The 13,950-nt window shown below is 43.9% G+C and overlaps 1 protein-coding gene across 1 annotated transcript in view; it reads left to right on the top strand.

Moving 5' to 3' along the window:
• Positions 1-2,815: 2,815 nt before the first annotated feature.
• LOC145857943 (SH3 domain-containing YSC84-like protein 1) overlaps positions 2,816-13,950 on the top strand; it is a 60,057-nt gene continuing 48,922 nt past the window's right edge. The window contains exons 1-2 of the mRNA XM_082955495.1: positions 2,816-2,824; positions 2,917-3,409. Coding sequence (XP_082811621.1) covers positions 2,816-2,824; positions 2,917-3,409 — 502 coding nt within the window. The remainder of the gene's footprint in view (positions 2,825-2,916; positions 3,410-13,950) is intronic.

The raw sequence follows: 13,950 nt of genomic DNA, 5'->3' as shown, positions 1-13,950 counted from the left end.
TAGGCTGTAGGCTTGTTCATGTAGCAGACTAGATACTGTATGTTATCTGGCTATGCTCCATGCCGTAGGCTGTAGGCTTGTTCATGTAGCAGACTAGATACTGTATGTTATCTGGCTATGCTCCATGCCGTAGGCTGTAGGCTTGTTCATGTAGCAGACTAGATACTGTATGTTATCTGGCTATGCTCCATGCCGTAGGCTGTAGGCTTGTTCATGTAGCAGACTAGATACTGTATGTTATCTGGCTATGCTCCATGCCGTAGGCTGTAGGCTTGTTCATGTAGCAGACTAGATACTGTATGTTATCTGGCTATGCTCCATGCCGTAGGCTGTAGGCTTGTTCATGTAGCAGACTAGATACTGTATGTTATCTGGCTATGCTCCATGCCGTAGGCTGTAGGCTTGTTCATGTAGCAGACTAGATACTGTATGTTATCTGGCTATGCTCCATGCCGTAGGCTTTAGGCTTGTTCATTTAGCAGACTAGATACTGTATGTTATCTGGCTATGCTCCATGCCGTAGGCTGTAGGCTTGTTCATGTAGCAGACTAGATACTGTATGTTATCTGGCTATGCTCCATGCCGTAGGCTGTAGGCTTGTTCATGTAGCAGACTAGATACTGTATGTTATCTGGCTATGCTCCATGCCGTAGGCTGTAGGCTTGTTCATGTAGCAGACTAGATACTGTATGTTATCTGGCTATGCTCCATGCCGTAGGCTGTAGGCTTGTTCATGTAGCAGACTAGATACTGTATGTTATCTGGCTATGCTCCATGCCGTAGGCTGTAGGCTTGTTCATGTAGCAGACTAGATACTGTATGTTATCTGGCTATGCTCCATGCCGTAGGCTGTAGGCTTGTTCATGTAGCAGACTAGATACTGTATGTTATCTGGCTATGCTCCATGCCGTAGGCTGTAGGCTTGTTCATGTAGCAGACAAGATACTGTATGTTATCTGGCTATGCTCCATGCCGTAGGCTGTAGGCTTGTTCATTTAGCAGACAAGATATGCTTATTAGTCCCGTGGCATTATTTTATATTACAGCGCCTTCAGAAAGTATTCACGCCCCTTGGCTTTTTCCACATTTTGTTGTGTTACAGTCTGAATTGAAAATGGATTAAATAGGGAATGCTTTTTGTTCACTGGCCTACCCACAATACCCCATAATGCCAAAGTGGATTTACAGCGCCTTCAGAAAGTATTCACACAGCTTGACTTTTTCAACATTTTGTTTTGTTACAGATGTTGGGTGACTGGTCTAAACACTACCCCATAATGCCAAAGTGGAACTATGGTTTTCTAAATGTTTACAAATGAATAAAAAAACTAAGAGTTGAAATGTCTTGAGTCAATACGTATTTAACCACTGTGTTATGGCAAGCCTAAATAAGTTCAGCTGTAAAAATTCTTAACCAGTCACATAATAAGTTGCATGGACTCACCGTGTGCAATAGTGTTTACCATGATTTCTAAATGACTACCTCATCTCTATACTCCACACATACAATTATCTGTAAGGTCACTCAGACGAGCAGTGAATTTGAAACACAGATTCCACCACAAAGAACAGGGAGGTTTTCCAATGCCTCGCAAAGAATGGCACCTATTGGTAGATGAGTGAATATCACTTTGAGCATGGGGAAGTTATTAAATAACTAATTTGGATGGTGTATCAATACACCCAGTCACTACAAAGATACAGGCGTCCTTCCTAACTCAGTTGCCAGAGAGGAAGGAAACCGCACAGGGATTTCACAAGGAGGCCAATGGTGACTTTAAAACAGTTACAGAGTTTAATGGCTGTGATAGGAGAAAATGGAGGATTTATAAATAACATTGTAGTTACTCCACAATACTACCCTAATTGACAGAGTGAAAAGAAATAAGCTTGTACAGAACACATGCATCCTGTTTGCAACAAAGCACTAAAGTAACACTGCAAAGAAAACTTGGCAAAGCAATTCACTTTTATCTTTGAGGCAAATCCAATACAACACATTACTGAGTACCACTCTCCATATTTTCAAGCATAGTGGTGGCTGCATCATGTTATGGGTATGCTTGTAATCATTAAGGACTGGGGAGTTTTTCTGGATAATAAAGAAATGGAAAGGAGCTAAGCACCGGCAAAATTCTAGAAGAAAACCAGGTTTAATCTGCTTTCCACCAGACATTGGGAGATAAATTCACCTTTCAGGAGGACAATGACCTAAAACACATGGCCAAACATACACTGGAAAGGCTCACCAAGAAGACAGTGAAGGATCCTGAGTGGCCGAGTTACAGTTTTGACTTAAATCTACTTGAAAATCTATGGCAAGACCTGAAAATTATTGTCTAGCAATGATCAATAACTAATTTGACAGAACTTGAAGAATTTAGAAAATAATTATGGGCAAATGTTGCACAATCCAGGTGTGCAAAGCTCTTAGAGACTTACCCAGAAAGACTCAAAAGTTCACATTTTTCTTCCACTTTGACATTTCAGAGATATTTTGTGTAGATCCTTGACAAAAAAATTATAATTTAATCAATTTTAATCCCACTTTGTAACACAATAAAATGTGGAAAAAGTCAAGGGGTGAGAATTCTTTATGAAGGCACTGTATATGCTTATATATTAAGAAAAATGTAATTGAACTTAAGTGAATAATACATAGAAAGAATATTTTTGTCCCATTCCGGAGCGAGTACGCATATGAAGTGGCTATGTTGAGCAGAAAAGTGATAATTTGGAACAGGTCCTATAAAACATAACTTGGATAGATTTTCAGAATGCATCGATAACTTGGTCCACGTGGAAAACTAAAGGCATGGAAACCGTAAATGACTTAGAATATAGGAAATACATGTATTTCCATGACAGAATTAAAAAGCAATTTTGGACTGACCCTAACCCCCTTTCACAGACCAGATAGAGAAAGGACTGTTCAAACCCCCTTTCACAGACCAGACCATAGAGATAGGACTGTTCAAACCCCCTTTCACAGACCAGACCATAGAGATAAGACTGTTCAAACCCCCTTTCACAGACCAGACCATAGAGATCGGACTGTTCAAACCCCCTTTCACAGACCAGACCATAGAGATAAGACTGTTCAAACCCCCTTTCACAGACCAGACCATAGAGATCGGACTGTTCAAACCCCCTTTCACAGACCAGACCATAGAGATCGGACTGTTCAAACCCCCTTTCACAGACCAGACCATAGAGATCGGACTGTTCAAACCCCCTTTCACAGACCAGACCATAGGGAAAGGACTGTTCAAACCCCCTTTCACAGACCAGACCATAGAGATAGGACTGTTCAAACCCCCTTTCACAGACCAGACCATAGAGATAGGACTGTTCAAACCCCCTTTCACAGACCAGACCATAGAGAAAGGCTTGGATGTAAATAGCTTGTGTTAGATCTTCCCATGGGTTGATATCTATGCTCCTGGGTGGCCTGCATGGGGAAACAAGCCAGAGCGCCAAAGACAAATTTCCATTGTGTAAACTTAATGGACAATAACGTTTTCTAATTTCATCTTATCTAAACACGTAACTATCCCAGCCTGTACACTGGTTAGAGAGAGACAGATCACTTCTGATTAAACCTACTGTATCGTGTTTACACAATATGTCTTATTTTAAGCAACGGGCGAGGAGATGAAGGAAGGGAGTGGAGGAATAAGAAAGCTCTCTCTGACATTAAGGCAGTATAAGGTAATATGGATTTGTCCAAAACCAACATGTGAAATCCCATGAAATCCTGAATAATGATGTGTCAGCTACTGTCAACACAGGATCAGACTGTTGGCTCTACATCCTGACATTTGACTCCACAGGGACAGGCTTGGAAAAAGATTCCACATGCTTTCCGGAACACACACACACACACACACACACACACACACACACACACACACACACACACACACACACACACACACACACACACACACACACACACACACACACACACAAGCACACACAAACATGCAAACAAACACACACGTACACACACGTACACACACACACAAACATGCAAACAAGCACACACACACACACACACACACACACACACACACACACACACACACACACACACACACACACACACACACACACACACACACACACACACACACACACACACACACAAACAAGCACACACGAAACCACAAAAGCCAGTACACACAGTCACAACATGTCCCAGCACTGTCATTATCATCAGTCATGTTCAGAGGTGGTTAATGGGAGAAGAAAGACTGGCATTACTCTTCAAGAATCAAAAGCCAAGGAGAAATATGCTGCTGAAATGAACAAGAATGGTGTCATTTCAAAGAGACATCACTAGAATTTATACCATACACTTTTAGAAAATTAATTTCATTTTAAAAACATTGAAGTATTAACTAACAATGGAATGTTTCTCAATAAAATGGAAAAAGATGGGACTTTAAACGGGATGATATTCCCCTGTATAGAGATGGGTTAGGGTGGTGAGTTTCCCCTGTATATAGTGAGGTGGTGAGTTGCCGCTGTATAGAGTGGGGTGCTGAGTTTCACCTGTATAGAGTGGGGTGAGGGTGGTGTGTTACCCCTTTATGGAGTGGGGTTAGGGAGGTGAGTTACCCCTTACCCCTGTATAGAGTGGAGTTAATGTGATGAGTGTCCAATGTACAGAGTGGGGTGGTGAATTGCCCCTGCATGGAGTGGGGTGCTGAGTTTCCCCTGTGTACAGTGGGTGAGAGTGGTGAGTTACCCCTGTACAGAGTGTTGTTAGGGTGGTGAGTTTCCCCTTTATAGAGTGAGGTGGTGAGTTGCCCCTGTGTATAGTGGGGTTCTGAGTTTCCCCAGTGTACAGTGGGTGAGAGTGATGCGTTTTCCCTGTATAGATTGGAGTTAGGGGGAGAATGTCCCCTGTATAGAGTGGAGTAGGGTTGGTGAGTTTCCCCTGTATAGAGTGGGGTTAGGGTGGTGAGTTACCCCTGTATAGAGTGGAGTGGTGAGTTACCCCTGTATAGAGTGGGGTTAGGTTTGGTGAGTTTCCCCTCTGTAGTGTGGGGTTAGGGTGGTGAGTTACCCCTGTATAGAGTGTTGTTAGGGTGGTGAGTTTCCACTGTAAAGATTGTAGTTCGGGGGGTGAGTTTCCCCTGTAAGGAGTGTAGTTAGGGGGGTGAGTTTCCACTGTAAAGGGTGGAGTTTGGGGGGTGAATTTCCACTGTAAAGGGTGGAGTTTGGGGGGTGAGTTTCCCCTGTGTAGAGTGTTGTTAGGGGGGTGAGTTTCCACTGTAAAGAGTGTAGTTAGGGGGGTGAGTTTCCACTGTAAAGGGTGGAGTTTGGGGGTGAGTTTCCACTGTAAAGATTGTAGTTAGGGGGGTGAGTTTCCCCTGTAAGGAGTGTAGTTATGGGGGGTGAGTTTCCCCTGTATAGAGTGTTGTTTGGGGGGTGAGTTTCCCCTGTAAAGAGTGAAGTTAGGGGGTGAGTTTCCCCTGTGTAGAGTGTTGTTAGGGGGGTGAGTTTCCACTGTAAAGAGTGTAGTTAGGGGGGTGAGTTTCCACTGTAAAGAGTGGAGTTTGGGGGGTGAGTTTCTACTGTAAAGAGTGTAGTTAGGGGGGGGGGGGGGGTGCCCCTCTACAGAGTGTTTATGGTGTGGTGAGTTTCCCCTTTATAGAATGAGGTGGTGAGTTGCCCCTGTATATAGTGGGGTCTGAGTTTCCCCTGTGTACATTAGGTGAGAGTGGTGAATTTCCCCTGTATAGATTGGAGTTAGGGTGGTGAGTTACCCTTGTATAGAGTGGGGTTAGGGGGGTGAGTTTCCCCTGTATATTGTGGGGATAGGTTGGTGAGTTTCCTCTGTATAGAGTGGGGTAGGGTGGTGAGTTTCCCCTGTTTAGAGTGGGGACAGGGGGGCGACTTTCCCCTGTATAGAGCCGAGTTAGGGTGGTTCTGAGTTTCCCCTGTATAAAGTGGGGACAGGGGGGCGACTTCACCCTGTATTGAGCTGAGGTAAGGTGGTGAGTTTCCCCTGTATAGAGTGTTGTTAGGGTGGTGAGTTTCCCCTGTATAGAGTGGGATTAGGGTGGTGAGTTTCCCCTGTATAGAGTGGGGTAAGGAGTTTCCCCTGTATAGAGTGATGTGGTGAGTTGCCCCTGTATAGAGTGGGGTAGGGAGTTTACCCTGTATAGAATGATGTGGCGAGTTGCCCCTGTATAGAGTAGGGTAGGGAGTTTACCCTGTATAGAATGATGTGGCGAGTTGCCCCTGTATAGAGTGGGGTAGGGAGTTTCCCCTGTATAGAGTGGAGTTAGGGGGGTGAGTTACCCCTGTATAGAGTGTTGTTAGGGTGGTGAGTTTCCCCTGTATAGAGTGTTGTTAGGGTGGTGAGTTTCCCCTGTATAGAGTGGGATTAGGGTGGTGAGTTGCCCCTGTATAGAGTGGGGTAGGGAGTTTCCCCTGTATAGAGTGATGTGGTGAGTTGCCCCTGTGTATAGGGGAGTTAATGTGGTGAGTTTCCCATGTACAGGGAGGGGTGGGGAATTACCCCTGTATATAGTGGGGTGGTGAGTTTCACCTGGATAGAGTGGGGTGGTGAGTTACCTCTGTATAGAGTGGGGTGGTGAGTTTCCCCTGTATAGAATGATGTGGTGAGTTACCCCTGTATATAGGGGAGTTAATGTGGTGAGTTTCCCATGTACAGGGAGGGGTGGGGAATTACCCCTGTATATAGTGGGGTGGTGAGTTTCACCTGGATAGAGTGGGGTGGTGAGTTACCTCTGTATAGAGTGGGGTGGTGAGTTTCCCCTGTATAGAATGATGTGGTGAGTTACCCTGTATAGAGTGGGGTTAGGGTGGTGAGTTTCCCCTGTATTGAGCGGGGTTAGGGTGGTGAGTTACCCTGTATAGAGTTGTTAGGGTGGTGAGTTACCCTGTATAGAGTGTTGTGGTGAGTTACCCCTGTATAGAATGGGGATAGGGTGGTAAGTTGCCCCTGTATATAGGGGAGTTAAAGTGCTTACTTTCACCTCTATATAGTGGAGTTATTAAAATTACACGTTGTAATGCAACAAAATAGGAAAAACGCCAAAGGGAATGAATACTTTTGCAAGGCACTGTAGATGGGTAAAAAAAAAAAAATTGCAAAATATACCTTTGAGCATGGTGAAGTTATTCATTACATTTTGAAATGTGTATCAATATTCCCAGTCACTAAAAATACAAAGAGTGGAAGGAAACTTCTCTGGGATTTCACCATGAGGCCAATGGTGACTTTAAAACAGCTACAGAGTTTAATGGCTGTGATAGGAGAATACAGAGGATGGATCAATCACAATACTAACCTAATTAACGGTGAAAAGAAGGAAGCCTGTTTCAGAATACACATATTCTAAACATACATCATGTTTGCAACAAGGCACTAAAGTAATACTGCAACAAAAAAAAAATGTGGCAATGCAATTCATTTACTAAATACCACTCTCCATATTTTCAAGCATCGTGTTATGGGTATGGATTGTTCAGGTAAAAAACAAACGGAATGGAGCTAAGCACAGGCAAAATCGTAGAGGAAAACCTGGTTCAGTCTGCTTTCCACCAGACATTGGGAGATGAATTCACTTTTCAGCAGGACAATAACCTAAAACACAAGGCCAAATCTACACTGGAGTTGCTTACCAAGAAGACAGTGAATGTTCCTGAGTTGACGAGTTACAGTTTTGACTTAAATCTATTTGAAAATCTATGGCAAGACCTGAAAATGGATGTCTAGAAATGATCAATAACCAACTTGACAAAGATTGAAGAATTTTGAAAAGAATAATGGGCAAATGTAGCACAATCCAGGTGTGGAAAGCTCTTAGAGACTTACACAGAAATACTCACAGCTGCAATCGCTTCCAAAGACGATGCTAACATGTATTGACTCAGGGGTAGAAATACTTTTTTAAATACTATTTAAATGACATATTTATTGAAAATGAAATGCTGCAAAAAAATTCTTAAAACATGTTTTCACTTTGTCATTATGGGGTATTGTGTGTAGATGGTTGAGAAGAAAACATATATTTAATCCATTTTTGAATTCTGACTGTAACACAACAAAATGTGTAATAAGTCAAGGGGTATGAATACTTTCTGAAGGCACTGTAGGTAGAGGTCAGAGGTCACTGGAGGGCATCCTATGGCACATACCAGGGTTATGGTCAATTCCAATTGTATGTAGAGAATTGAGGTATTGATTTGAATTTAATATACTTTTTTTCTAGCTTTCAAATAGGCACATTCTTCTCCTCTCCTCTGCAACTATTTACTAGGTCCTTAGAGAGAAAGTAGTGCACAGTTTTCTGTCAATTTACCTTGGTTTTTTTTACTCTTAAAAATACATTCTCTCACCCTCTCTCTCTCTCTCTCTCTCTCTCTCTCTCTCTCTCGTTTCAGTCTGGCAGGAATGTGGGCCTCTCATTTCAATCAGGCAGAGCTGTAGACACCTCTCAGTGCTAATGAAGGATCCCACTCAGTCTTCCCATGGGCCCAGACACCAACCCAACATCAGCTGACTGCCCTCTCTCCCTCTCAAACAGACACACAGTTCTCTCTGCAATCAGTGCTGTGGCTGCTGTTACAGGAGGCCCGGGGCTACACACATTCACATTGAAAATGAAGTTATGTAGCACAGATCCAGAACCCCAGTGAACTCTGGGCCATCTGTGGATCATGGGTTTAGTTTGTGACTTGACAGTGAACTTGTTGTCTGGTACGTCGAACACCATAACACATTTCTATCAGGGTCACTGAACGGCTCTTAAAAACACATGAGACCGATTCTGATAGGGACTCCTGACTAAAACTGTTGCCTAGATCAGGGGTGGCCAATCCTGTGCTCCTGAAGACCTACTGCAAAAGCTGAAGGGTAGTCTCCCAGGGTAGCACCGTAGAGGCCTACCACACACTCTCTCACACACATGCACACCTGCTTACGCATGTCTAGAAGATCAATTAGTATCTAATGAGAACATCAGGCCTCGGCAGAAAGCAGTCAAACAACAACACCATGCTTACACACACACACACATTGAGGACTATCCAATTACTCCTAATACACAGTTAACACACCGCTAACGAACAATCAGAGATTCAGAGAGAGCGAGAGAGAGAGCGAGAGAGAGAGCGAGAGAGAGCGAGAGAGATTCAGAGAGAGAGAGAGAGAGATTCAGAGACATATTCAGAGGAAGAGGTTCAGAGAGAGCGGTTCAGAGAGAGAGAGATTGAAAGAGAGAAAGAGGTTCAGAGAGATAGATAGATGGATAGATAGATAGATAGATAGATAGATAGATAGATAGATAGATAGATAGATAGATAGATAGATAGATAGATAGATAGATAGATAGATAGATAGATAGATAGATAGATAGATAGATAGATAGATAGATAGATAGATAGATAGATAGATAGATAGATAGATAGATAGATAGATAGATAGATGATATAGATATTATTCTCCTTCACATATTCTCCTTGAGAAGAGAAAAATACAGCAAAGTGAAACAGAAAATAAGCAATCAAAAAAGACAACTCGGCCAAACTGACTGAATGAAGCCCGTCTCTCAGTGTGGCTGTAGTCTCTCTCTCTCTCTCTCTCTCTCTCTCTCTCTCTTTCGCTCTCTCGCTCTCTCTCTCACTCTCTCTCTCTCTCTCTCACTCTCTCTCTCACTCTCTCTCCCACTCTCTCTCTCTGTCTCTCTCTCTGTCTCTCTCCCTCTCTCTCTCTCTGTCTCTCTCCCACTCTCTCTCTCTCTCTCTCTCCCAATCTCTCTCTCTCTCTCCCTCTCTCTCTCTCTCTCTGTCTCTCTCTCTCCCTCTCGCTCTCTCTCTCTGTCTCTCTCTCTGTCTCTCTCTCTGTCTCTCTCTGTCTCTCTCTGTCTCTCTCTGTCTCTCTCTCTGTCTCTCTCTCTCCCTCTTGATGTCTCTCTCTCTCTGTGTCTCTCTGTCTCTCTCTCTCTCTCTTTCTCTCTCTCTTTCTCTCTGTCTCTCTCTCTCTATCTCTCACTCTGTCTCTCTCTCTCTCTCTCTCAGTCTCTCTCTCTCTCTGTCTCTCTCTCTCTCTATATCTCACCCTGTCTCTCTCTCTCTCTCAGTCTCTCTCTCTCTCTCTGTCTCTCTCTCTCTTTCTCTCTCACAAAGACCGACGAGGGGGAGGCAGTATTGTTAGATCCGGAGGCACAGTCGCTATAGCGTACCAACCCCACATGACACATTTTAGAAGCTCGTATTTGTTATATAAAAACTGGCCTACTTACTTTTTATCAACAGTGAGTTGTTTCACTTCAGTATGAAAGTTTCCAGCTAGTTTGCTAGAATTTCAGCTCAGTCACCTGCGGCAGGTAACATGTATAAGATAGCTTCCTACACACCTCTTATCCTGGCTGTCTCAGGCACTGCCAGAAGGACCTTAACTTACACGATTATCAAATGGTGTCATAAACAATCAAACGGTGTCATAAACAATCTAACAGAAAGTTCTGGATCTTTGAATCTCCCTGACAATGAATCAGTTAGTCAATAGAGGTACTGTATGTCCGTCATCTATAGATCATTTTTTCCACCGTTTAAATACATTTACACACAGGCAGTGTGTGGACAGCCGGATCAGTGAAAGTGACACGGCAACACAAGGATCTCATAAAGACAGTACCAAAGATGAAGATCAGCAGAAACTGCTTCTCCGATAGAAAACCCCGATCTCACTTGTAGGTGATGTCATGGTGACTTTGGCATGCTAAGCTCATGCACAGAAACACGTCATTGGGTCTAACTGTCGTCTCGCGTAGAATTGCTCATATGTAGGACGATAAAATTTGATATACCTTTGACATAAAGTTGTTTATGACAAAAATGAAAATGTGTCAGTTTGGAGTAATGTCATGTTCAACTACTTAAGGTATCGAATTTAAGTTATGCCTTTAGATTTTGAGAAAATTAACAACTAAGGAAGAATGTGTCACTTCTCTCATTGACTTTAGGAGATGATTGTGGACTACAGGAAAAGGAGGACCGAGCACGCCCCCATTCTCAAGGACGGGGCTGTAGTGGAGCAGGTTGAGAGCTTCAAGTTCTTTAGTGTCCACATCACCAACAAACTAACATGGTCCAAGCACACCAAGACAGTCGTGAAGAGGGCACGACAAAGCCTATCTCACCTCAGGAGACTGAAAAGATTTGGCATGGGTCCTGAGATCCTCAAAAACTTCTACAGCTGCACCATCGAGAGCATCCTGACTGGTTACATCACTGCCTGGTATGGCAACTGCTTGGGCTCGGACCACAAGGCACTTCAGAGGGTACTGCGTACGGCCCAGTACATCACTGGGGCCAAGCTTCCTGCCATCCAGGACCTCTATACCGGGCGGTGTCAGAGGATGGCCCTAAAAATTGTCAAAGACTCCAGCCACCCTAGTCATAGACTGTTCTCTCTGGTACCGCACGACAAGCGGTACTGGAGCACCAAGTCTAGGTCCAAAAGGCTTCTTAACAGCTTCTAACCCCAAGCCATAAGACTCCTGATCAAATGGCTGCCAAGACTATGTGCGTTTCCCACTGCTACTCTCTGTTTATTATCTATGCATAGTCACTTTAACTCTACCTACATGTACATATTACCTCGACTAACCAGTGCCCCTGCACATTGACTCTGTACCGGTACCCCCTGTATATAGTCTCCACATTAACTCTGTACCGTAACACCCTGTATATAGCCTCCACATTGACTCTGTACCGGTACCCCCTGTATACAGCCTCCACATTGTTATTTCACTGCTGCTCTTTAATTATTTGTTTACTTATATTTTTTATTTATCTATTTTTTACTAAACACGTATTTTTTCATAAAACTGCATTGTTGGTTAAGGGCTTGTAAGTAAGTATTTCACTGTAAGGTCTACACCTGTTGCATTCGGCACACGTGAAAAATACAATTTGATTTGATTTGACTTGTCAAACCCCGAACTCCGACCTGATCTGCTTGGTGTGTTTTTTTGGAAGCGTTTCCCAGAAGTCTTGCTATCTTGCGCCTCTGGGTTTGGTACAATGGTTTAGAAACTCTGTGGAGACAACCCGCTGCGTGATGACGTGGGTTATTTTGGCTGACTTGGGTTATTTTGTTTGGAAAGCTGTGCGCTCACCAACAGAGAAAAGTTGATATATTATTTAGGGTATTAAAGTCCAGAAAATTCAGCCCACCATAATCATAAGTGTTCATTACAACAGTTTTCCTACAGTAATGGATATGGTTTCTCAACAGAAAGTTGCAAAAACATCTGGTCTATCTCTTTGCTTATTTTACCGTCAAGATAAACTCAGAAAAAAAAGAAACGTCCCTTTTTCAGGACCCTGTCTTTCAAATATAATTCGTAAAAATCAAAATAACTTCACAGATCTTCATTGTAAAGGGTGTTAACACAGTTTCCCATGCTTATTCAATGAACCATAAACAATTAATGAACATGCACCTGTGGAACGGTTGTTAAGACACTAACAGCTTACAGACGGTGGGCAATTAAGGTCACAGTTATGAAAACTTTGGACAGTAAAGAGGCCTTTCTACATACTCTGAAAAACACCAAAAGAAAGATGCCCAGGGTCCCTGCTTATCTGCGTGAATGTGCCTTAGGCAAGCTGCAAGGAGGCATGAGGACTGCAGATGTGGCCAGGGCAATAAATTGCAATGTCCGTGAGACGCCTAAGACAGCGCTACAGGGAGACAGGACGGACAGCTGATCATCCTCGCAGTGGCAGACCACGTGTAACAACACCTGTACAGGATCGGTACATCCGAACATCACACCTGCGGGACAGGTACATGATGGAAACAACATCTGCCCGAGTTACACCAGGAAAGTGTAATCCCTACATCAGTGCTCAGACTGTCCGCAATAGGCTGAGAGAGGCTGGACTGAGGGCTTGTAGGCCTGTTGTAAGGCAGGTCCTCACCAGACATCACCGGCAACAATGTCGTTCATGGGCACAAACCCACCGTTGCTGGACCAGACAGGACTGGCAAAAAGTGCTCTTCACTGACGAGTCGCGGTTTTGTCTCACCAGGGGTGATGGTCGGATTCGTGTTTATCGTCGAAGGAATGCGCGTTACACCGAGGCCTGTACTCTGGAGTGGGATCGACTTGGAGGGTCCGTCGTGGTCTGTGGCGGTGTGTCATAGCATCATCGGACTGAGCTTGTTGTCATTGCAGGCAATCTCAACACTGTGTGTTACAGGGAAGACATCCTCCTCCCTCATGTGGTACCCTTCCTGACATGACCCTCCAGCATGACAATACCACCAGCCATACTGCACGTTCTGTGCGTGATTTCCTGCAAGACAGGAATGTCAGTGTTCTGCCATGGCCAGCGAAGAGCCCGAATCTCAATCCCATTGTGCACGTCTGGGATTTGTTGGATCAGAGGGTGAGGGCTAGGGCCATTCCCCCCAGAAATGTGCTGGAACTTGCAGGTGCCTTGTCGGATGAGGGTGGTAACATCCCACAGCAAGAACCGGAAAATCTGGTGCGGTCAATGAGGAGGAGATGCACTGCAGTACTTCTTTGGGATAGGGGGCAGTATTTTCACGTCCCGATGAAAAGCGTGCCCAAATTAAACTGCCCGTTTCTCAGGCCCAGAAGCTAGGATATTCATATAATTGGTAGATAGGAAACACTCTGAAGTTTCTATAACTGTTTGAATGATGTCTGTGAGTATAACAGAACATATTTGGCAGGCGAAATCCCGAGGACAAACCAACCAGGACTTTTTTGTTGTTGTTGAGGTCACTCTCTTTTCAATGAGGTTCCTTTGGGAACCTATATTTCTAAGGCAGTTGCTTGCAGTTCCTATCGCTTCCACTGGATGTCAACAGTCTTTAGAAATTGGTTGATGTTTTTCATTTGTGTAATGAAGAAGTACGGCTGTTCA

This window comes from Salmo salar, chromosome 09 (assembly GCF_965601325.2).
Source record: "Salmo salar chromosome 09, fSalSal1, whole genome shotgun sequence".
Taxonomy (NCBI): Eukaryota; Metazoa; Chordata; class Actinopteri; order Salmoniformes; family Salmonidae; genus Salmo; species Salmo salar.
The sequence above is the reverse complement of the archived record's forward strand: the minus strand, read 5'-3'. Positions and strand labels throughout refer to the sequence as shown.